Genomic DNA, 26,041 nt, shown 5'->3' with positions numbered 1-26,041 from the left:
AGCCGCTTCAAAGGGAAGTGCCAGCTGTGCTGATGTTCCAGGACCGACACACCCAGCCAGGAGTAACACACCAGTCGGGCTATTTATAATCCCTGATTCTCGAGTCTTAAAATAGCACTGCTTTTATTTTTACATTTTTAGGCACACTGGTACGTTTAAGCAGCTCTATTCGCAGCCTCCACATCAAACACATCACGGGCGGGCTCGGAAGTGACACTCGGGACTCTGCCTCCCCTCGGAAAGCTGAGGTGAATTTCCCTCTCCCCATCACCCCTATCTCCTTGGCAATTGTGACTGGGCCTATTTCCATGTATTTACATACAGACTGCCTTTTCCACAGGCACAAAGGAAGGGCCATGCAGGTTGTCTCTGCAGACACCCAAGGACAGCAAACACCAGGGGTGTTCCAGGCTGCAGTACACAGCCACACATCTGCTGCTCTCATCAACAGGCACCACAAAGCCTCTGAAGGAGTTAATGGGTCCTATAAGAAAGCAATACTGTTTGTTTGTGTTTTTCTTAAACAACAAAGGTCAATATACAGAACTAGTCAAACAAACCAGGGCTGCAGGTCTGAAAGGAGTGTTCCCTCCAGCTCCAGCACAGCCCTAGCTATTTGTTCTCTGCTCCCTGGTGCCACAATGTACCTTGGTTGGCATTTCTTAATGACTGGAGCATCCATGTGCTCTTTGTAGAACAATTATAAAATATTCAGGGCAGGAGAAAAAATTTCCTTGCACAGCCAAGGCTCCTCCAGCAGCCTGCATAGGTGTCAAATGGTAAATCGTTAGGTGTTTTAATTGCAGAGTTATTTATACCCTGGAACTTGTTATTAACATAGGAAAAAACAGAACCTATTCTTACCCATAATTAAAGGGATTATTATGGGACTGCAAAAGCATGGATAGCCCCAGCCAGACCACCTGTCTTTTGACGGTGGTGACTGTAATGGGGAGGAACATTAAACAGAGGCCCAATCTTCAGCCAAGTTCAGAGGGGTGGTCCCAACATGGGAACCCCAATTTCTTTACTCAGTCTCACCCCATCACCCCTCTGCTGCTGGCATTAAGCAGGGGAGCTCTGAGGAGAGGGTACTGCAGGGTCCAAACCCATCCTTCCCTTTTCTGACCAAGGGGTGCACATAAAAGACACATCCTAGATTTGGCCTGGAATTGCATAACTATCCTGTTAAAATTCAGGATGAACAGGTTATATTTTCATTTGTGAGATCATTATCTGCCCCAAGAAATGTTTCCAATTTCACCAGCACTAATCAGGAGCCACAATGGATTTCCTGTCCCAGCAATGAGGCTCGAGAGCCTTTGTACCTTGTGGAGCCAGTTTCAATTCAAATCTAACTGGCAGAGCTATCATAGCTGCATGTTGAACAGATTGGGGAAAACAGAAAAGTCACTGCTACTTACTACTGTAACTTATTTCTGAATCCATTTCTTACAGACACAAATCTCTCTGAGCACTGAAGCGTCTCGTAGCTACCCTCCCTTTCAGGAATGACACCCTCAGTCTCCCCAGTGGCACTGAGCAATGATCCCCATTACAGCTCTGTGCCTTAAAGGAAATGTGTCAAAACCTTGCACTGGTGCCCACCTCAAGTTCTGGTTTAGGCTGTTAAGAATATCATAAAAAATAAGCAGCAAACAGGTCCAGAATCAAGAGATTAGTGTGCCACAACAGCCCGTGCCCCCAACAACAAAGAGCTGTGTGCCCTGCTCTGGGCTGTGGGCTCAGCAGCATTTCCCCTTGGAATGCTGTCACCCACACAGGGCATCCCAGCACAGGAGCTGCCTTGGCCTAGGACAGTCAAGCACTACGGATGCCATGTTTACACCTGGGAGGCCAGACAGTCTCACAGGAGGTGCTATCTTTGTGGGCAGAGAGGTGAAGGGCTTACTGACAACTGCCTTTACCAGAAAAGTAAATTAGGCCTGGGTTACAGTCTTCATATTCTCTCCTGTCTCCACTCCCTGGACTGCATGAGTCAGTAGAACTGGAGGGAAAATATTCACAAAATTCTACAAGTTCAGGAATTAAAGAGACATCTCTGAAACTTGCCTGTGGCACTCAATACCAGCTGAAAAATTGGGTTAGCTTGACATTGCTGCTGGAGGTGAACAGAGCTGGGAAGGCTGGCTGAGTAGTGAGAGCAGAGCCCCTCTCTGCAGAGCAGGTGAGCACAGTGCTGCCCACAGCCTCATTGCTCCAGCATGAAAACACCTTCTAGATTTTTAAATCCGGGACTGAGAGCAATTAAGGCAACAAACTTTGTTTCCTTAACAAACATGAAGTTCAGACAGTTTGGGATTATGAGATACATGCAAATCTGCAAGTCTGGCCTGAGCAGTTTTTGAGGGCTGGAGAACTCAGTGTGTTCTCCAAGGTTCAAGATCTTTGCCTTGAATAGTCATGGCAGGACCATTTCAGTGTCGAGGCTCCTTTACCATCACCAAAGCAACCCCAGCTGACAGTCACACTGCCTGGCAGGAGGCTGGGAGAGCTCTGTGAAGGGAGCAGCAGCAAACCCCAATGTCTTGTAAATCCTGCTGCAGGGAGTGCCACATCACAGGGGGCTCCTTGGAAGGCTCTCCTGGTTTGTCTGCCCAGACAGGATGCCAGGCCCTGCTGGTGATGACACCCTGCTGCCTCTCCTGATACCAATGCTACCCCAGCCACCTGCCGGCTGCTGCCCTGCCCCTGTCCCAGCAGCTTTCAGAAACCGGGGCACCAACTAACCCAGGAAAAAAACAACAACAAACCACCAGGTTACACCAGTTTTTTCGTTAGTACTTTACTTTCTGCTCCCATTTGCTGCTGGGCTTGAGGGAAGAGTACAAAGACTGATAAAAATGAGTCCACAAACCCCTGATACTCCACCCCCAAGCTGGGGAGGTTTCCAGGGGCTGGAGCAGGGGCTGCCTCCGGAGTCAGCTGGGAGGAGGGAGAGGAGGCAGGGGAGGGAGAAGGGGAAAAAATGAACAGCTGCAAAGCAATTAAGCCTGCCTCCCTGCCGTACTGTCCAAAGCAGGAGGCAATCTAATTCAGCCTGGTGCCTCTCTTCCTTCAGCCGTCTGGTGCCTGCCTGGGATTCAGGAAAGGGGCTGTCTGACTGCCCACTTTGTCTGACGAGCCAAAGGGGCCCTTCCCAGCCACAATTTCCAAAGGAAAGAGATCTTGGCTAGTGGTGTCTCTTCTCTTCTGAGAAAAACATGAATTGAATGTAGTGGCAGCAGCTTTATAACCCTCTCCTGCCCTTCCTCAGCAAACAACCAAAGAGGAGCTGGAGCAAGAAAATGACCCCGCTGGCTCTCTGGCTCAGCACTTGTCTCCCAGCACAATGAATCAATTGGCGTCCCATCATTATTGTGGTAACTGTATCTTTCACAAGCAAGATTTTATATAGAGATAGAATAGGATGTTTTCTGCTCATTTCCTTCCTGTCATTCCAATCACGAACTACTGTTAAAAATACAATGCATTTAAAGGCTGTAACATTTGCAAGCATGTGTTCCAGTTTCCCTGCTGAACGGCCCGGCTTTTGTTTTCTGCCCGGTAAAGGTGTGGAGAAACAGTGATGGAGGGGAGCCTGTGGTGCAGCTGGGTTAGAAACTCACATGTACAGAAGGTCATCTCATTTTCATGTTCCTAATATCAGGGATTACTTTAATTCCTTATTCTGGCCAACTGTTTTGGTATATAATCCTCAGCACAGGACTCCTTCCAGCCTGTCTAAGGTGGTACTTGTTCTGCTATTTCTTCAGAAACTGGCAAAAAATGTTTTATTTGGAAAATGTTAGTGAGGCAGGGCAATAAAAGCCTTTTAGTACCCAGTCAGAGGAGCAAATAGGGTCTGTTAGGAGAACAGAGTACAATTCAACTCTACTTTCTGTTATGTTTGACAGTAATCTAGGCAGCAGGTACATACCTTCCCCCTGGCTTGATCAAGACAGAAACATGCAAAATGTGTATTTTAAATGCAGCTAGACAGCATTTCATCTTATGAAATTTCTCAATACTATTATCATAAGTAGAAAAACCAGGAAATCATAGAGAAAGCAAGATTTTAGCCCACCATCCTGATAGCATATAAACGCTTTATAAAGGACGAAATTTGAGGATTATTATTTAGCTCTTCATAAGCTAAAGCATAGTAACTTTATATATTGTGTCCACCTAGAATGGAGCAACCCACTGAAAACAGGAGTTCCTTACTAACCTTATAACACATAAGGTCCCTCAGGAAGATCACAGTTCTTTCTAAAAGTATAATTCATAGACATATAGATATATGCCACCTATCTAGGAAAAAGCTCAGACTGTGGACTGGGCAGAAAACAGATCAGTATATATCCCCCCCCCTCAATGCCAACATTTTTTCTTATGAAAAAGTTCTTATTAAGTAGTAATTTTTAATTTCCTTTAAAAAAAAGTAAAATGCAACATAAATAAATGTTGGGGATTTTAGTCCAAGTCCTAAACTATGAGAAAACACTGATATGTCTACCTTTTTCAGTTAAAGATTTACTCACATTTCAGAACCATCACACAGTCTGTGGTGATGTTATCAACATTTCTCTGTTCTTGCTGACCTTAGGTGCTCTTAAACCATTATATACATAATATTCTCTGATAATAGAACACCATTCACATTTCAGTAACAATAATTCACCTTAATGAGATAAGAACTTACATGTCAAATGACTCTACCTCTATTTGAGAGATATTAGCACACTTTGGGTAACTGCAGAATCACAAATAATGACATCAAGAGTCCGACACTATTCCTGGAGAGCTTGTACTCCCAGTTACATCAGCAGGAATTTGAGATGTGTAAGAATTGCAAAAGCAGATGTTAATCTGCAGCAAACACCACAGGTATGGGCAGTCTGCATTTTTGCCCGAAGCAAACAAGAAAAACAAGACTATTAATGAGAGAAAATAGCACCAGTTTCTAAATGCATGTATAAATAGGCATTAACACCAGCTATATTCCTGAAGTGACTCATTACCGTGTAAAGAAAACTTTTACAAGAAACTTCACGTTGTTTACAAATTTCCCGTTTACATTTTGTTTTAATTCTTGCTTTCCCACTCGTATCATTCGTCACAACCTTAGCAAAGATCTTCAAGAGACGGAAATTTGATGTTTAAACTAAAACCATCAAGATTTACTCCTTCAGTGAAGTGGTTCTGCACTTTTCCTGCAGTCAGGTAAGGGAAGCAATGTGAGCACAGATATTTTCACCAAGGCAAGCCGAGCTCGCTGGCCCAGGGAGGGATGCTCGCTGCCCGGGCAGGGCTGGCTCCGGGCTGGGCGAGGCAGCGCAGCGCGCTAGCGCCGAGCCAAGGACGAAAGATACAGCGGGAACAGCCTAATTCCAGCTCTAAATGAGCTCAGCAGGGAATCTAAACAGTCAAGTCAATTGCTAGAATCTGCACTTTTCAACCTCGTTCTGCTCCTTTGATCAGACTGAATTTTGAGCCACGGCGATTAATGGACTAATAGAGGAAGTCACAGGGCATCTCTGGGGAGGGGAGGGAAAGGAGAAAAAAGCAGCTCACACTCATCATGCAGCTATGCTGAGAAACACAATTCCGTGCAGAAAGCGAAAATGCCACTGCAGAAAGAGTGCTAACTGAGCGGCAAAGGAGGAGAAAAAGGGGGTTGTACGAAACAAAAAATAATGCTGATATGATCGCTCATTCATTGCTTAAACACAGCCTGCAGAGCAACCGGGAGAGAAAACAGACTGCCCGAGCACGAGTGTCCTGTAAACTACCCTTCAACCCAGCGCTGAAACTGTTTATTCCTAATGCCACAGAGTAAAGGAAATATTAAACATATTTATTATGCAAAGAGAAGCTTCCAAAAGCCCTGAGTAATTAAGCACTAAGAGAAATTGATTTGTTTATGACAGGGATACATAGTACTGATATTCCAGGGTAGTATGTCCTCATCTTGCTGGAAAGGGAAGAAACACATTAACATTAGAAGTCTGCTAATCACAAAAGAGAGGGGGAAAGTGTTTTGTTAAGATTTTTTCCCCCATTTGCTTTTTTATTGCTGTGCCTGAGAGGATGGGACAGCTTCTCTTCCTACAAGGGGCAAATTTTCCTTCTGCAGTTGATGACTTTAAAAAACAAACACAACAGGACTTCAAATAACCCCTGGACTGATTAAAACATTAATTTATTTGAAGCTTGGGAAGTTTGTAAAATGCTGGTACTAATCCCTAAAAGGAAAAAAAAAACCACAGTGCCAACAACAACAACAACACCAGAAAAGCCAAAAATAATTCAAATGTAAACTTGATCTGAGGCAGGAACAAGTGCATCAAAGCTTCCAACTCCCTGTCTTTTTTTGCTGCAGCACTAATATAGCATTGCCAACGACTGCTGGGCCCCTTGCTGCATCCTTCTGCTCCACCTTTGGTCTTTCTTGAGCATACAAAGCCTAGATACACACATGATTCAGTCTGCTCTCAGAAATAATCCTGCAGTCATCCTGGAATGACCTCCCACTGCGTAAATTTAGGTGTGTGTGTTTGAATCTTTACAAGATCAAGCTGTTAATGTAATGTCTTAGGCCAGGATATCACACTATTTTGGCTACATTGAAGGGCTTACCCACCTTGTGGGTCTCCCATCAATTCTGTAGTGGGGAAAAATAGCTCAGCACAGCTTGTGCATAACCTGCATTCACATCTGCATCTGCCTGACACTGATCCAAGGAATTGCGTTTTCATTAATTCAATGACAAATGTTAAATAATTTTGCTGGTTATGCAGAGAATATTATTCATACTGAAGTAATGCATTTACTCTTTTCATCCTTTAACACTCCTATATTCCAAGGGTTAAATTGTAATACAGGATTACTTCTTGTTAATGGTAGTGCTTTTCAGAATTATGTACTGATAATGATGATATTTGCCTTTATATGTGCTATAAAAAATTTAACTTTAAAACATGTCATAGAGTGATTAGCCTTCAAAGCCCTAAGAAGAGCTGCTGCATTCTGATTGTGAATTTCTATCAATTATTAGTGCTGGCTGCCTGAAATATCCCAAGTGCTCGAGACAGAAATATTACACAGCCAACAGGGCAGACTTCCTAAATGTACAGTTTTTGAAAACAGCTCATAATAGTGTTTGGCTTTCAAACCTTAATGTTAACAGCTTTGATGGGACTGCTTCTAATTCGTATTTAAGACCCATTACCTCTTCCTCTAAGCAATCTTCATGAAACATCATTTGTTCTGGGGGGATATTTGCCATCCAGTGCAGCTCTGTAATGGCCGTTAATTCACACCATTTTGCTTGCTCCTGTATTAATCAGCAAACTGTGAATCATCCCAGTGTTTCCAGACTCACAGATGTATGAGAGAATCACCGAGGCCAGTTCAGTTTCTCTCCCCATTCAGTCCCACAGACAATATCAGTTCCTGTTTACAGACACGGCTTTGTTTCCCCCCACCCACACACTGAAATTTCTCCAAAATGCCCAAGGAAAAAAAAAAATTAAAAACCCCCACCAAGTTCATTTTACCAGGAAAGTTATTTCTAGGTATAGCATCTGAATCAAAACATGTTTGTACTTTGAGCTGGTGTGCAGGGCTCATGCAGCCAGGCAGGAAGACAGAGGAACAGAATGGGAAGGCAAAGGGGCTGCTCTGTCAGCCCGCCCTGCTGGAACCAGGCACGGCATTAACAGCATCCAGGGACTCTCCTACACACTTGTTTGCCTTCATTCTGTTTGCTTCTGTACATATTTTTGCCTTGTGAAATACTGATATAATTTTAAACTATGAGAATACTAGGTAGAAAGCACCCCAAAAATCAAGGGTAGATACCATGCTCTAACAGTACCACTGCAGAAAGTATTAAAATTATTTATTAATTTAGGCATCAAATTTGAGGAAATAAGTAGGGCATGGTTTTAGGGAAGTGAGCACATTTTCCAAAAGCCAGACTGCTTTTAGTTCAACACAAGCTCCCCAAACTGTCGTTGACTAAGAGAGAGACAGAAAATACAGACAATGTACAACCCTACCTTCCAAAAACATGGGGAAAATGGAATGAAGATGTTCTGATATTAATGGGGATTTACAGCACAGTTGAAATGAGCTGGGTGTACAACAGGGTCATGGAAAGCATTTCCTCATTGCTATTCCTCAGCACGCTGGGCCATGAACACACCTTTGCAATGTAAGAATTATGGGTGTGCTGACTTGTGAGTGAGGATGCACCTTACCCATCACCAACCACTCTACAAGTAGTTAAGAATGATACACAGAAGGAAGTTATGGCATTCATCCTGAAGCCACGCAGTGAGAAGTTTGTCAAGCCCTTCCCCAGATTCCCAGGATGTTTAAAACTTCGTTGTATCAAAGAGCACAGTTGAGAAAATATGTATGCTCAAAACCTTTTGCTCAACTGCTTTTAATTAAAGATTTCTGCATATGGATTTTTTTTCCAATCTGTGATAATAAAGAAAGTATAATGGGTTTGTGGGAGGAGAAAAAAAGGAGAAAATCTGCAGATGGGGCCTAATTCAGCTGATGTTTATCCCAGAACACTTGTGAACTGCTACCAAGCTGTCTGGAAAACCTGAGAGGAACTGTCCACCCTGGCTGGCAGGCTCAGAGGGGTTTGGGTACAACTGATGAATCAGTCATTCTTCATGATAGTACCACCTTCCCTACACCTTTGGGAGGTGAGGTTGTCTCCCATCCTGCACTGCAGAGCAGAAGAAAGCAATTGTCTGTTGCTTAGAGCTGAAAACCACAGAGGGGTGGTGAGGGGTTTTCAGGGCTCACACAGAATCCCTGTGCCGTGGCTCCCTGTCCTCTGCTCACCCACGGCTCTGTGGCTGTGCCTGGCCTGGAGCAGGGACACAGCTCGGACACACAGCTCTGTGACACACAGCCTGGACACTGGACACAGCATGGACACACAGCCTGGACACACAGCATGGACACACAGCCCTGTGACACACAGCCTGGGCACTGGACACAGCATGGACACACAGCCTGGACACACAGCATGGACACACAGCCCTGTGACACACAGCCTGGACACTGGACACAGCATGGACACACAGCCTGGACACACAGCATGGACACACAGCCCTGTGACACAGCCTGGACACACAGCCTGGACACACAGCATGAACACACAGCCCTGTGACACAGCCCTGTGACACACAGTCTGGACACCCAGCATGGACACACAGCCCTGTGACACACAGCCTGGACACTGGACACAGCATGGACACACAGCATGGACACACAGCATGGACACACAGCCCTGTGACACAGCCTGGACACAGCATGGACACACAGCATGGACACACAGCATGGACACACAGCCCTGTGACACAGCCTGGACACTGGACACAGCATGGACACACAGCATGGACACACAGCATGGACACACAGCCCTGTGACACACAGCCTGGACACAGTATGGACACACAGCATGGCACAGCCTGGACACACAGCCTGGACACACAGCTGTGACACACAGCCTGGACACACAGCCTGGACACACAGCCCCATCCCGAGCACCTGAACATTGCAAGCAGCCTGTCAGGCTGAAATGCAGCACCTTGCCCCAGATTTCTCTGGGGTAAGTCACATTTCCCTGTACATGTTCACAGCACATGAGCACTGCTTCCTCTTTCTCCACCCTGGACAACCCTTCCTCATCGCTTCATTGTCCTGCACATAAGGAAGAGAAGACTTCCTCAAACCCTCCAGCACCCCTCACTGGTGTTTACAGTACCTCCTGAGCCTCTTTTTTCTTTCCAATTGGATTTTAATTTGTCCAGTGTGAGATTCCCACAGAGTTGTCCGTGTCCTACATGCTCAATTGCTGGCTGAACATTTTCCATTTTATTAAACAGGTCATAACCAAGGGAAAGACCTGTCTGGATGGAGCAGCTTTGGTGTAGTGTCCACATTAATTTCAGATCCAAAAGGTGGGTGATGGTGAGAGTGGGAGGATGCTCCCCACATAGTGTTTAGAAGGATTTGGTCTATTTACAAGCTTCTTCTCTGCAGATTGCTTGCCCTAATGATGTGCTGTGTGGTGTCCAAGAGTGCTATCAGCACAACAGAGAGCTAAACTGGAAGGAATTATGGAGTGCATTAGGCAGAGCAGTTGGAAACATCAGTGCCTGCAAACATCTGAAAATACAAGCTAAAGAAGTGGGAAGGTTAAGACATGGCTTAAAGGGCTCCACTACAGCAGGGGAATGCTTTAAAATACCCAAAATGGAACACAAGAAGACAACACATGCAATTAAAAAAAAACCACTGAGAAAGAGCAATGGGCTCATAAGATCAGATGTGAATTAAGGTTTTTTTGTCTTGATTACTGCACTTCTGAAAATGTTGTATTACTGTTGACATGTTGAGGCCAAACACCCCATTTTGTTCCACAAGTTCACTTCTTACTTTCCAAGACTTAACTGACATTATTTATTTACAGGGGAGGGAAGGGAGAAGAAGGTAGTTGATAGCTTCAGTCAAGCTCCTCTCAGACTCTCTTGAGAAGAGAACAGAGAATCTCCAAGTTTGAAAAACATATCAACTCACTGGCAAATGCACAGATAAATATAAATTCAGAAATGACCATTCAGGAAGATGTTTTAACATCTGTGGAGATGTCAAACTCCAGGCTCAGCCTTATTGCTCTCTGTAATCCAGATTCATCACCAGCTTCCTTTATTCCCCTATTCAAAGGCACTTAATTAGCTGAAGGGCTTGTTGCTTTGCCTTCAAAAGCCCTCCATCCCTCAAAGGCTTTGCTTTGGTATTGTGCTGGCACTGTTCTTTGAAATCAAATCTGGTTTTCTCTTCACAGCATTGGTAAAAGAAATCAAATCTGGTTTTCTCTTCACAGCATTGGTAAAAGAAAAAAAAGGTAGATTTTAAAAAGAAGAGAAGAGAAGAGAAGAGAAGAGAAGAGAAGAGAAGAGAAGAGAAGAGAAGAGAAGAGAAGAGAAGAGAAGAGACCAGCAGAACTTCATTCAAAGTGGCTTTAAAAATAAGTTTGACCCTGAAGAAAAAGGGTAGGGGATTGAAGCTGCAGATGAAATCTGGCCAGTACTTTTGATTTTATTAATAAAGCATGATACTGTAATTGTTTTATGCATTAGGAGGATGCCTTGTGACATCTTGTAAATCCCAAATAAAACATTATTTTTCCCTGTACTTGCAGGAGGATTCTATGTACTCAGATGATGCAGGCTGTGTTCTTTGCTTTCCCAAACTCTTCATCAACCTGCATCAGAGCTTATGAAGTGCTGCTGAGTCAGAACAGTCTCACCTAACAATCACAGTGCACTGACTTTTCACAGGCAGAAATAACCTCCCATAATATATGGCACCCATAGAAATCAGGCCATGGTATTACCATTTCTTCATATTAATAAAAGCTGTATTTCGTATTCCATTATAGTTATTTAATCTTTGACATCTAACCTCTGGGTCAGTTTGCTTTTCATAACAGAACATTTCTTCTTCAGTTTTGTTTCTATATTTAGAAAACTTATGCTCTGAAAGATTTTTTTAACTTTAAAAAAAAGTATATTTAATCTAGTTCAGAAGTTTTGGTGTTTCTCTGCAACCTATGGTTTATTCTTCCAACTCAGATAATGTATTTCTGCTTTTACCACAGTCAAAGAAATACTTTGCTTTTCAAAGGATATTTTAGTCCTCAGCATGTTCTTCACTATCCCATATGCAGTCCACATGTAGTAAAAGTACAGCCACTTTTACTGCAAATAATATTAGTTTTCTCTCTGTCTCTTCCCTTGTCATTTTTTCTCTATCAGTATTTTTGGCAATGGAGATGAAACAAATATACCCTTCACTGACAATCCAGTGTACAAGTCCCTGGATGTCAGCAGGAATGCAGAGAGCTCTAAGAATAGCACATTTGGTTCCTACGGTGCAAGTGGAGCCCAGAGACACAGCATGTCCCTCCCAGACAATGGCTGTTTATCACCTACAGCCCCCAACAAAACAACCTTTTCAGCTGTGCTTTGGTTCTCAGCGTTTCACACACCGAGCAGTCAGTCAGCAATCCTGCCCTCCTCCCTGAGACTCCCGAGTTTTAACTCACATCAGTTTGGGCTTGGAAAAGAGATAGCCACCCAAAGGGTTTATTGTATTCCCTCCTGACTCAAACTGTGAATATCACCGGCTGCTTTTCTGCCCTCAGGGAGGAGGGGATCCCTCCTTCCCCTGCACTGAGCCCTGGGTCTGCTCTGGCACTGCAGGGACTGACAGAACAGCTTTTCTGAACTGAGGTGTTGTATCAGCATTGCTGAAGGCAGAATTGTATTGGCCCAGTGTATTGGACATTCCAGAACAGGAAATCTGCAAGTACAAACTCTATTTAGACATGAAAATCAGGGAGATGCCCAACTAGTCAACCTGCCTGGGCAAATACAGCTTTTTGTGCACCCAGATACAGCAGACAGAGTCAAGTAGTGAAGCTTTACCCCTGAAAACAGCATGTGATAGTTCTGGAGACTACCTCTGACTCCGGCATTTACTACCATCTTTATATTTGGATTTAAGAGTCCAGACCTTTGAGTATAATGTCACTCACCAGCATCAGCCCTACAGGAATAAAATGAAAAGCTGCCCATGGCCAGAGAGCAGCGTTGCCCCACCAGGCATTGCAGTGCCACACAATGCAAACTGTCAGCGCCTCAATCAATAGCCGTCCGTGGCCAACAATAAAGACACAGTGCTTCAGATGGGGGAGATGAGCCCTATCAGATGGAGCAGTGTGCGGGCAAGACAGGATCTGGGACACACTGATTGCACTTCAAAGATACATCACTAACTACGAAAATGGTAGAGCTGTGAGGCACCAGCAGTAACCCTGCTTTTGGAATGTGGAGTGTTTGCTTTAATACACAGTGAAACAACAGCAAAACGCTCACTCTGGCTCTGCGGCTGCTGCTCTGTTCCCCGTGTTGCTGTGCCGGCTACAAGGATCAAATTTCATGGTTTATTGTTCTCCCTCCAACTGGCCACCATCCACATTCTTCTTCTGTACAAAGCTGCACCTCTTGCTCCAAAGAAGAGAGAACTATGCCTTCTTTTTAGAAATTTTAGTCACATTTGCAAACACACACACAGAGTAAGGGGATGACTTTTAAGCACTAAGCAACATTTCAGGGAATGCTGTTATTTTTCTCTGAGCAAATTTCTGTGAATGAGGCTATAAAAGGGCAATTTGCCATCAGAAATTTACTAATTTTTGAGATGCAGTTGTCTCCCCCATCTTCTGAGTCTTTAACATTGTGCCTTTTAATGAAACAACTGCTCATTGCTTGAAAAGTCCTCTTCATCACCTGCCTCAGGAGGGAACTGCACTGAAATTCTGCAAAGCTCAAATTCAGCTCTGGATACACTGCTGGAAATCAAAACCACAGTCACTGGGGGTACTTCACTCTAATGGAGTAAAATTGGTACAGAGCAGGTGGGGTCCACAATTCAGTACAATCTCTCAATGTAAATAAGAAATCTATTGCAGACAAATAACAGATCTCCATGCCAGATTCCATGAAATGTAGTAAATATCTCAGACTCAAGAATTCCTACACAGAATAATTTTCCTATGTAATCTTTCTTTTTATTCAGCACTCAGGATCCATTTTCTTTTATGAGATTTGCAGTAAAGTTATCAAAACCTTACAAAATGCTCCACTCCTGAATATCCACCATCTTTCTTCAGCAGCTCAACAGACTGTAAAACTGGAACACTGTCATCTGGTGTGTAATTATTGGTCTAAGTCTGCCCTGTAAAATGAGGGAGGCACCATAAGCTTACCTAACTAGTCTGAAAATGTAAAATGCTCATCACCTGTAATCATTGTCTTAACTGTCCTTGATCTCTACTGATAGCAGCAAGATTATAATAACTCTCTCTCTGACAGTGAGAATCAGCTGAAAATGCAGCACAGGCAGAGCACCAGGAAAGTTGCTCGAAGAAGGAATATTTCAGCCAATTAGACAGACTGACTTCAGGAATTTTTTAAAAATATCTAATCAGTGATGCAAGGGGTTCAGAGGTATAAGACTAAAATGCAAAGCAGGGAAAACTGGGGCATAGAAACCTCAGGAATCCAACAAGGCCATTCCTACTTCACACACTAAGTGGTGAAGCCAAAAAAAAAAAACCTCAAAGGTTATGGATGTATGATCAAAAGTGATCATGTCACTGTGGTTAACAACTTGCTAGCACTCATGCAAGATGCAGGAAAACACCACGAATGTATTCTTCACACACACCTTCCTCCAGAGTAAAACATGTGGTGGGCAGTAATTCATGGAACTTCTGCACTTGGCTCCCTTTCAATCGTATCCACAGGCCAGGATCCCCAGCCAGCAAGACTCCACTCTCTGTTTGACCTGGGTCCCACTGAACACAAGCAGGGTCCTCATGTGCCTGGAGCAACAAACTGCTCCAGGTCTTTGTTGAATAAGAGGCCTTCCACTAGTAACCCTCTGAAGAGCACAAGATGTGCCTCCCTGCTACCTGTTCTACACAAATCCAGTGAGGCACCAGTCCTGCCCTGCTGCCTGCTCCAGGCTGCTGCAGGAAGTGAGAATGGAGGGAGCACAACTTGCAAAAGAGGAGGTGATCCTGAAGAGGCACAGTGCCAATGCACCCCTCAGAAGCTGATATTTAGTAACTATCTCCTAATTCTCATTGCTGTCACAGGACATTTTGATATTTAGTTACACCAGCATTACACCAAGATTGATGAAATCTCCCTCCTTAAGAACCAGTCACTTTGCAGGGAGGAAGGGCAAAGAAGACCTGGCTCTGGAGTGCATGTCACACTTCAGCTCTCAAGCAGATCCCAGCAGAATTTCAGAGATCAGTCTCTGCTTTACTGGGACAGAAGTGTCTCAGTCCTCCCCAAGCTGCTGATGGAGTGACTGTGTGCACAGCTAAGCAGCTTGGAGGAGTCTGCTCACAAAGTGTTGGCTCAGCCTAACAAAGCCTTGGTTTGGTGATGAGGTTCGGTGTTTCCAACTATTCTTCCAAACAAAAAGACATTTATTCCTCACAGCCAGGCTGCTCTCAGACCCGGTCCCTGAGCCCTTCCGTGCTCCCAGGACCCTGTTCACAGCACATCTCTGATCTGGGGTGGTAGCACATCCACACCTCTCACTGAGTCTCAGGGAGGAGGAGGTCACTGGACAGAAACCAGGGCTGTGCCTCACTTTTGCCAGCTGCATTTTTGCATTTACCAGCTCGATTGGTATCACAGATCACCATGGGTGGGGAATGGCCCTCATCCAAAGCAGGGAATGGCTTCTGGCAAATGCTAGTAACAGGTATTTCAAGTCTGCCTCTTTGCTATTCAGGAGCTGTACTGTTTGACCTGCTGTCCATGAAGGACGCATTTTAACTTCACTTCTCACCCCACCTGATCTTTTCTAGCCTCAGAAGCATAACACAGAGATGAATTTGTTGAAGGGCACTAAGATAAAAAGAAGATATTCCCTCTGAAAGGATAACATGAAACATGCAAGGAGAATATCTCTGGAGATTATAATATAAGCAAAAAGAGACTATCACCTATACAAGTAAAAAAATTACTTTAGAATAGCACAAAGTTCTCCACCAGGCTAAAACAGGCAATGCATGGTGGAATTATGGTACATTTTTAGTTGAAGAAATAAATAAATTTCCTATGATAACACCAGAGGTTGTTATTGCCTTGTTCATGTAGGCACTGTGCACACCTCAGAAATTTAGTGACGTCGCATTTGAAACACAAATGGAAAAGCAAATTAAGAAAATAAATAATTTGTTATTTTCACATGAGCCATGTAAGACAGAAGAGAGGTTCTCACCTGTCTGCTTTGAGATGGCAGTGTGGCAGCCTGCATCTGCCTCTGCATCCGATGTGGCTGCATCAGCTGTCGGAACTGCTGCTGGAGGAACTGGCTGCTGCTGTTCTGCTGGGGCTGCTGTGTGGCTGGGGACTGCTGCTGCTGCTGCTGCTGCTGCTGCTGCTGCTGGAGATAGTGAATGAGGGACTGCTGTCCTTGTCCTGCCGTCAGAGGGGACATTTTTTGAGTAGCTGACTCTGAGGCAAAGTGAGACAGTGGTTTGGTGTTGGTGAAAGAAAACTGGTCTTGGCTAACAGGGCTCTCATTCACCAGACCTGGCTGTAAGCTACTGGATGGCTGTTGCATAATTATGTTCATATTTTTGGTCTGGTTTGTAGTCATTGATTTAAAAAGCGAGTTCTGCATATTTGTGGGATTGCTGGTGGGAGTGATGTTAGAGATTAATGTACCTTGAGGACTGAAGGGCTGCTGATGCAGAGCAGGGCTCGACAGCTTCTCTGGCCTGTACGGTGGAGAAGGTCCAGTATTTGTGGAGGCCATGCTGGCAACCAGGTTGTTCTGTGGGCTTTTAATGCTGCTGGCTGGCAAGCTGGCTGCTGTCAGAGCAGGCAGCATGGAGCTCTGAGGGCTGAAGGGCTGCTGGCTCAGAGCTGGACTGGAGAGCTTCTCAGAGCCATAGGGGGGAGAGGGGCCATTGGATGGGGTGCTGCTGGAAGTCATGCTTGAAAGCAGAGTGTTTTGAGGACTCTGAATGTTGTTTCCTGGTAAATTATTAGCAGGCATGCCAGACACCATAACATTTTGAGGACTAAAAGGTTGATGGTGTGGGGATGATCCTGCCCTGTAAGGCGGAGAGAGACCAGGAGGAGACATAGTTGGCCAGCTGGGAGCCTGTACTTGTTGCTTGGTACCAGACACCTGCTTGCTGGCTGCCAGCTGCTTTAGCTGCTGAGCATGCCAGTTGGAGCCAGGCATGTTGGGCAAGGGCACTGGGAGCATCGGTGGTGGCTGGTTTTTGTTCTGAGCTGCTGTAGAGATGGGTGATGCAGCAGGTTTGTTTGAGGGAGGAACCTGGAAGTTAGCTCCAGCAGATGATGGTCTCATCTGAGGGGATCCTCCACTGGTTGGATTGCAGCCTGGAGAAAAATCTTTGTTAGCAACATGGTTCTCCAAGTGGGAAGTCTGCGGGGAGGACTTTGGAGTGGTACTTATGTTTGGTTGGGAATGACTCAGACCAAGTGGATCTTCAGCCTTGCTGCACAAAATCTTCTCCAGATCCAGGTCATTGGGAGAAGGATCAGGCATTTTGGTCAGCTCTTCCAATAGATCTTGCAGCTCCTGGTCCACAGACTGTAAGCTGTTTCCTTTCTCGTCGTAATGGACAATGTTGTTGGTTTGCCCTCCTATCGACCCCTTCTGATTGATTTCTGTGTTGGCTGGCACTGAGAACGGGGAGCCAATGCCACCCCCATTTATGTGATTGTTTTCCAGGAGCACTGGGTGCCCTGTGACTCCCAGGGAAGAAGTGCTGTGACCCGTGGGGAATGGAGAACTTTGCATTTCTGGACACGCCATGCTGGGGTTGGCCCCTTGGCCCATGGCAAGGTTTACATCATCAAGACAAAGTCTTTTACTGTCATTTGGGAAAGTGACATCAGGCACACCACTGGAGGCAGGAGAGCTATCATCTTCCAGTTTTCTTTTAATGGACCCCTGTAACTGTGAAAATATAAAAAGAAGAAGAAAGGATCCATTATTGACCATATTCTGACATGTGCTGAAGCTCCACACTACAACACTGGGTTGGAGATTAAAAAAAATTAAATAATGCAATTAAAAAGCCAATCATGTGAGACAAATTCAATCAGGATTTAAATGTGTGCAACTTCACCGAAATCAGAAGCGTTATAGTCAGACAAAGGCTAAATCCATGAGTTGGCTTTAAAACAGATGTTAAAGCTACAAAATACTGTCTGTCATGTGAACTGTAATAGAAGTTTTTAAAATAGTTTCTGGTTGCATTTCAATTAAGACATTATACTCCCTGCATAACAAACATGCCAACATTTTTATGGTAACATTTTTTAGGTCTAAATGGCAAATCTGAATGAAACCCTGGACTGAATTTAGTGACCTTCTGCCAGTGACTCGAATTAAATTCAGACCTGAGACAATTAAATTGTTTGACATTCTTTATAGGCCAAACATCTGAAATAACTAGCATACTTTCTAAACAAACCAAAACAAACCAAATTCTCAGCTATCTATCTAAACAGACTTTCAAACTTCCTATCACAGATGTTTTAAATTCCAGAAAGAGTAAGTAACAGCTAAACTTCTTAATTTTTGTTTATTCTTCTATGTCTAAGGCATTGTGAGCTTCATTCTTTTGAAGGATTGCCACTCATTCATAAAAATGGACATGTTTTCAAAATACAATTATATAAATATCTTGACCTACAAGAAATGATGGAGCTGTAAATTCACAAATCTTAGGGAAAAGAAACCTGCCTTCTACATATAAAGAAAGTGAAACTAGCAACAATGCTTCACATACTATTTCAGCATATGGCAATCTCTTCCACATAAAATCATCTATGGCTTTCAATTTTAACAAGCATGACCTGTATGTTACAGGATTAATCAGACCTTAACATTGCTGCTTCAAGTTAAGGAAAATAAGCATTATGACCTTGTTTATCAATAGAGGGAAGCAGTATATAGAGAAGTATCTGATCAGCAATGGAAAGTGAAAGAACCCTGGTTCCTCTAAGCCAGCTCCCAGTAAAGCATCTCCCAGCTCTGGGTTACAAGTCCAAATAATTCCCATCATGTAGTGCTATTAAAAAAATCCCATCTAATAAAAGCTTATATCAACAGAAAAGTCCCCCTGCCAATCCCAGCATAACCATCTCCACTCCAGGGCTATGCTGCATATGGCCAACTTCTAAATTTTACACTAATTTTTAAACACATTGCAGTCATGCCTCAGTCACTGCACAACTGCAGCACTTTGGTGCTCTCAGACAACAGTGTCACAGCACTGCCAGCACAGGGGGGGGCACACCAAGTGCAGCTCCTCTGCACTGTGCAGACAGCTGATGTCCACCCTACCTTCAGCCCATCTCCAGGCAGCCCCACAAACGTGTATGGCTCTGACCTGGAACATGGCAGGTGGCTCACCCAGCTGCTCTCACACCTCTCATCACTTATTTCTAAAGTGGTGGCCAGAGGGACAATGGCAGATTTGTGCCCACAGTTGCTGAGGGTGTAGATGCAGTTTGGGATTAGTATCAGACATTGCCATGTTGGTATCCAGTTTACAGAGACATTTGGAAGGGAGTGAGGGGGTACAAGCTGGTTGTCCATGACCATCATGGCAGGTCTGCAGACTACAGGGAGCTGCTGAACAGCTTTTAGGAGGTGTTCATCTACCCTCCATCACCAGACACAGCAGCTTTGGCACTGTGGCAAAGAGACCTTTGGGTGTTTTCCCTTTACTCCCCAAGAGTTGTCCCCTACAGAGTTATTAGTGCTTGTATCTGGTGCTCTCCAGTCACATTGCTTAACATGGACTGTGCTCAAAAACCACAGGTGGGAGAAGTGAGGAGAGCTGCTTCCAGTGCACATTGTCTGGTTACCTGAGAGCCTCTCTGGACAGCAGTGTCTGTGCTGGGCCAGGATTGCTGCTCTGTGAGAGCCTGTCCCAGTGTCACAGCCAGACACTGACGCACCAGCAGACATTTGCTGATGAGGCCAAAATTTGCTTAGCTTTAGGAAATGGAACCAGGCCTAAATCTTCTCCCAAATGTTAGTCTAATGATGGATGAAATAGTTTTCCTTCATTTTCTCTGCTAAAATTAAGCCAGAGCTGCATGTTTCAACAGATGTTGCCCTGTGTAGGCTGCAACATGTTGGTAGAGACTAACTACATATATTTAAAACTCAGACATGTATAGAGGGTATTTACAGGGGCTTCACACATCCAAAACAAACAGAGTGTGCTCCCAAGTTGCACCCTGGGAACCTTCAGGCAGGAAGTGGTGGGGGATCTCCCACCCTTGGCCAGCTGACATGCTGGCATGCATGTCCTTGCCAGCTCTTCCTTTGCCATAGGACATTCCTATGCTCTGAGTTACCAGGGAAAAATGTGGGCTTTCTAAACACTCTGAAAAACAGTTCTTTAACTGCTGCACTGGGGAATAAGTGTGATGGGAAAACAAAACTTCATTTCCCTATGACTGTTACGAGATATAAACAGATAAAATAAGGCCATAGCTTTCTGATGGCACAGGTATTCCAAAACTGGGACAGGACTTTTAAATAGGATGCTGTTGCTTAGCCCTCCTGAGAAGATTTGCTGTGAGAGGCAGTGAAATTAGCTGGGTGTCATGTTCTCTTGAAAAGCAAGATTCCTGTTTCCCAGGTGAGTATTGCATAAGTACCATAAAATCCAGAAGACCAATTTCTCCCAGTGCAGGCAGGTATAACTCCACAGAATTTAGTAACATTGCTTTTGCTTAAGATAGATTTGACTACAGCCCCAAACTTGAGAGAGAAAGATACGCTCCTTAAAGCAGCTAAGCAAATCACAGAATAATTTTGGTTAAAAGGGACACTTGGGTGCCATCATCCTTCTGCTTCAAGCACATCACCAATGTAAAAAATAGACCACAGTCACCAGGCACTTCAGTATGAAGTTTCCATCATAAACAGAAATCCCTCCTTGCTCTGGCTGAGAGGTTGTTTTCAGTGTTCCCCACTGACACCTCAGTGGTTGTCTCTCCCACACAGCAGGCTCTGGGCTGGGGCTGGTGCTGGCTGTGAGGAGCCCCAGCTCCCAGGGGCTGCTCTCCATGCACGTGCTGCTGTGGCAGCCCTGACCAGTGCAGGGGACAGGAACACATTCCATGTTACTGGGACATGACTGGCTCAGACACGCCAACCACAGTGGTGGCAGGAGAGCATCAACAAGGCACTACAACTTTTGGGATCAGGAGGTCCTCACCTCACTAATTCAAGAAGCTGTTTGCTGCAGAACATTCCTTCATCTGGTTCCAGATTCCCCAAGAAGGACCCGTTTTTTTTCCAACTCTTTCTCCTCTTCTTTTTTTTTACACAATTTGACAAAATCAACAGAAAAGAGAAGAACACCAAAGCATGCTCTTCCCCTTTCTCTGCTGATTAGCATATTGGGCAGTTCTGTTTCAAATTGAATACCTGAGAAATGAATGGAAATTTAGAAATGCATCACACACACACACACACACACACATTCTCCTGAGCTGGCTGGAGGCTGCCTATGGCTCAGTATGGGAAAGCTTCATTCACATGTGCAAGCAAGGACGAAGCAGACAAGCAACAAAGGGGCTCCTGTGACATTGTCAAAATGCATTAAAATGCACTGGCATGCACAGGCTAACTTCTGTTTGGGAATACCTGGGAAACAAAGGCAGCTCTCCGATTCAGGGCATATCTGATTGTGAGTTCTCCATTACCTCAGGTTTGCTTTTAGCAGTGATCCCAGCACTCCTGTCCTCTCCAAACCAGCAGGCTGTCCTTCTGGGAAGGACCAAGTCACGCAGGAGCAACGCTGCTGGCTCGACATGGCAGCACAACCAGAATAAATAATAACTGTTTACGCTGCTCTGTCCACAGAAGCTGCACAGCTGTGGTTACAAACAGCTAATTTGTCACACGCTCCCTCCCTGCACCAAACTGATTCCCTCCATGTGGGCAGAGCACTCCACAGCTTCTCTTGTGCAAGGAGGGAAAGGCAGCCTCAGCAGGAGAAGCCAGTCCTTGGCTGTGCCCTCCTCGAGCTGGGCTTGCTGTGAGGGTGACCTTGGGCATCAGGAGGTGGTGCTGGCCCTGAGGAACTCACTGCTACTCAATGAAGGGACAAAGGAAGGCAGGAAGTGGCCAAAACTGAAGCAGAGTGATCAAATTGTTAGTAAATAAATACTGTGATGGCTCCATTGGATTTTAATAACCAACCACACATGGGCATCTCTGGACTGGCTCCCTGCTTTGCCAGCACTCAGAGCCTTTCTTCTCTTGTAACATGTCAGCTGTCCTCAGCTGCTGCTCCAGCTCTCCCCTGAGCCAGGCTGCCCCATGGCCCTCCTGACAGCCCCTGTAATTCTCCTCCTGGAACTCATGCCTTCCTTCAGCTGCAAGTGGGAACCTGGGAAGGAGCACCTGCATCCTACACCGGAGAGCCTTGCTTCTCCAGCCTCACAACTGACCCCTCCACCAGAAACAAGCCACCTCTAACCAGAGATTCCTATTTAGGCCAACAGAAATGAGAGAGGAAAAACATTAGGCAAGGTATTTCAGTGCCTCTTCCTGTGCCTGCAGTCTGTCAGAGAGTCAAGCCTTGATTTACAACAACCACAGGGTGCTGATTATTGATCTGCACCATCCCACCCCACGCCCTGCCACGGACAGATCCAACCTACAGCAGTGATTCCCACACCTACACAGCCTCTTGGAGTGAGCACTGAGACCAGAGGGCTGCTGCCATCCACACCCTCCCCCAGCAGCTGCCCTGTGTCCAGAGCATGGCCAGAGACTCTCCTGATTTAATAAACTGATGTTCATGGATCCATGCCTGGGAGATCCAGAATGGGAGTCAGATAACCTTCTTTCACTAAGAGCCTCAAGACCCTTGTAACCTTGGGAAATTCCATGTGTTGGTTTTTCTGTTTGTTTCATTGAGGAAAAGAAATTATTGTAAAAGGAGACGGGGCAGGTGGGGAAGACATCAGTCTCACCACAGATCCTGAGATTTGCTAATGTGGTGGCAGCTTTGCACAAAGCCTTTCAGAGCAAAACACCTTGGGAATCCAGGTCACTGACAGGCTGCTAAGATCTGGCATATCTGAATTATTTTGACAGATAGATCACGTTTAATTTTTGGTGGAAGGACTGAGCAAGGCAGAAGCCTGAGATAAACAGAAGTATTTTCCCCCCAGTATCTTCTCAAGGCATATTGCAAACTGTTCCCTCTGCAAAGTATAAAACCTGAGTCTAAGGTTTGCTTAACTGAACTGACCAGAGAATCTATCAGTCTCTGTCTCTTCCAAGCACTAGACACTGCCAAAACTGGAAGTATGTATTTGCCAGAGGCAAACTGTTTGCAGCATCCAGCGATCAAGACTTCAGCCTCTGTGGCTTCAACAAGCTTCAGCGAGACCTATCTGCCCATCAGCCCAAAATGTTTCTATCTGTTCTGACAAAAACAGTCATGCAATGAGAAAATGGAACTGGCAATTTTCCATAGAAAACAAGAAAACTTCACTTTTTTTTTCCTCCTGTGCCTTAAATTCACAGTTTGGAAAGTTTTGTGCTCTCTATTGCTCATTTATCCACACTCTAGACTTTACTGATTTTACTGTCAGATTTTACTGTCCTGCTAATATTTAGGGACAGTTGGTGAAAAAGAAATGAGAATGTGCCTGTGTGTTTAAAGGCTGGAAAGTGGATCTGATACAAAATATTACCTTTTAAATAGCAGCAGTTACTTGCAGCCCCTCTGTGCTGGGTAGTAGGCTGGCTTGTACATGAACAGCAAACCCCAAATGCTTCTGGGCAACAATCCCACTCCAGTACAGCAGGACCTGGCACTGCAGTAAGTGCATTTAGCACATCTGTAGGTTTCTGTTTGTGCATGCTGGCTGCAGTTTGGTAAAAGACACTCATGTTATATACCTGAATCCAAGAAAAATTGCCTCCTGCTGACCAGTGAGCAGCTAAAGCAGTACCTGACTACAAGAAACATAAACTACATTTTATCAAAGTCATATCTCAGGCTACAAGGAGAACTCAAGGAGGCTCAAGCAATTAAAACTACCACTCACTTTCTCCAGACTAAGATTAAAAATAAGCTAAAATCACATTCTTCCTACTATGTTGGGCTGTTTGACCCTTCTGATTTCAAGCAATTTGAGCATGGATGGACATTAGGTTGTCATTTTACAGTGTAAGGAAATAGGTCACAATGCAATTCCAAGCTACCAAAGGAATGCACCAGTGTGCTTAAAAATTGCAATTCCCCAATTTTTCAGGTAAGGAGTACCAGAGTAAAGTCCACTTTGGTCTGTTGGGTACTTGCAGACTGCAAAGGTGGCAGATTTGCTTGTAATGAGGTGTGGTGGTAGAGAAAGGATTATGAATAGGGAAAATTCACAGGGTGGATTTCCTTCTATTCATCATGCTCATAGAAATAGGCAACTGGAAGGGAGGATGTAGGAAGAGGAATGGGGGATGTAAGCAGTCACTTTAACCATGAAAGGACGTTGGTTATTAGCCACCTTGTATGCATGATGTGGATTGTTTTTACCTGACACTACAGCTTAAAGATGGGAGTCTCCCAACTGCCATCTTTAAAACAAATATAGTAACAACAGGTACTGGAAGTTGCTCCTTAGGTGTGCAGATGTAAATCACCTCCCAAAAACTGCTGCTGCACGTGGAGAGTTTGATCTCCCCCCAGCACACAGCACCAGCTGACTGGATGGGAGTGTGCACTGATCTCTGCCCCATTACTTGCACCACTCATCAAGATCTTCCCCAGTTATTCCCTCAGTAAATCAGGGACCTCATACTGTGTTAAAAGAGAAAGAAAAGAACAAGGTGTGTGCTTTCCCTTTAATAAATCTCACGCTCCTGTTGTGAGTGCAAAGCTGCAGGAACCAGGGGCTGTGCTCACACACCCCCTGAGTGTGCATTGTCAGAGACCACAAAACACTGAACTGTGCCCTTTAGCTGGTAAGCACAGAAATCCCAAACACCAAACATCATGACTACACAAAACCAGAATAATGTAATTTTACAACAAGCTTAAGCCACAGAAACTAACAGGAATTTCAACCTGGACTACCATGAGCCTAAGGTATTAGCTTTATTTTTTTCTACATTTTAACAAAGAATTAAGGGGAAGAAGATGCCACAAATATGATTTTCTCATTCACCAATTTTTGTGAATGCAATTACATTTCTAATGATAGAAATATGTGTGATCTATGTCTGGCTTTCAAAGGGAACAACTTACACCCTACAGAGCAGCAAGTACATGAACAAGATTTTTCTAATTACCCCTTTGCAAAATCACAGGAAACATCACTAATGTCTGAATAAAGGTATCAATGTAGGATGAAAGAAGAAAAAAGGAGAAAGGAGAAAAAAGACATAGCCAAGGATATACCTATTTTGCCACCCTACACAAGCAAGATGCATGCAAGAGGCTAGCACCATTCACTATAAAGAAATGAAAAAAAAGAAAAAAACCCAGCAGCTTTGATACTTTTCAGGTCAGACAGAATTACCAGACTCATTTGGTAGGCACCAACAGAGATCTGGCCTATCAAAACAAATGTTCAGAGCCTTCCCTCTTGTCTTTCCTTAGCAATTCATCTGCTTTCAGTATTAATGTCACTGTTAAAATGGAAATTTGTCCAGGAGAAAAATTGCCGTTGACAAATGGATCTGGAAGAACAGGACCAGTGCCTGCTCCTGTGTTGTGCTGCTAGCAGGAGATCTCTGTGCAGATGCCTTGTAATTAGTCATCTGAAGACTTACAGCAATCACGTCACACATATTGTTTGGCTGTAAGTTCCACGTTCCATTTAATGACAAGTGTTATTAACTAGACATCTGAAGACAGAACAAGTTCTTTGCCTCTTGGTTTTAAGTTGTAGTACAAGAGCAATTCTTTCATATCTGGCTGTAAATCAAGATCAATCTTAGACTCAATGCCTTTCCATCAGTATTACCTCATCTTAGCTCAGTTTTAATACCAGCAGTATTGTTTTATATCTTTTTTATAGTCCATTAATTTCAAAGTCCTATGGAACACTTTGCAGTAATTTTGTAGACTACATTAATTTCTCACAGCAATGTCTAGGCTGGAGAACTGCAGATCCTCTCCACTGAGCAAAAAGTCATGTTTTTGCTACTTGGGTCTCCCAGGATTTGTAAGATACTTTTCTCTCTTCCTTTTCAGCCCCTAACACTGGCACAGTTATGCAATGACCACAAGTAGAAGAAACAGGATGTACGTGTTCCTAAATTATGAGGTAGGTTTTCCACTTACTAGATAAGCAGATAAAACCCAGTCTGACACTTCTTT

The 26,041-nt window shown here is 44.4% G+C and overlaps 1 protein-coding gene across 1 annotated transcript in view; it reads right to left on the bottom strand.

Annotated features, from left to right (window-relative positions):
* The window catches only part of MAMLD1 (mastermind like domain containing 1), an 81,931-nt gene that overhangs the window by 16,628 nt on the left and 39,262 nt on the right, over positions 1-26,041 (bottom strand). Inside the window, exon 2 of the mRNA XM_066559212.1 lies at positions 15,910-17,628. Coding sequence (XP_066415309.1) covers positions 15,910-17,628 — 1,719 coding nt within the window. The remainder of the gene's footprint in view (positions 1-15,909; positions 17,629-26,041) is intronic.

Source organism: Molothrus aeneus, chromosome 14 (assembly GCF_037042795.1).
Source record: "Molothrus aeneus isolate 106 chromosome 14, BPBGC_Maene_1.0, whole genome shotgun sequence".
Taxonomy (NCBI): domain Eukaryota; kingdom Metazoa; phylum Chordata; class Aves; order Passeriformes; family Icteridae; genus Molothrus; species Molothrus aeneus.
This window is presented reverse-complemented; position numbering and strand designations above follow the sequence as displayed.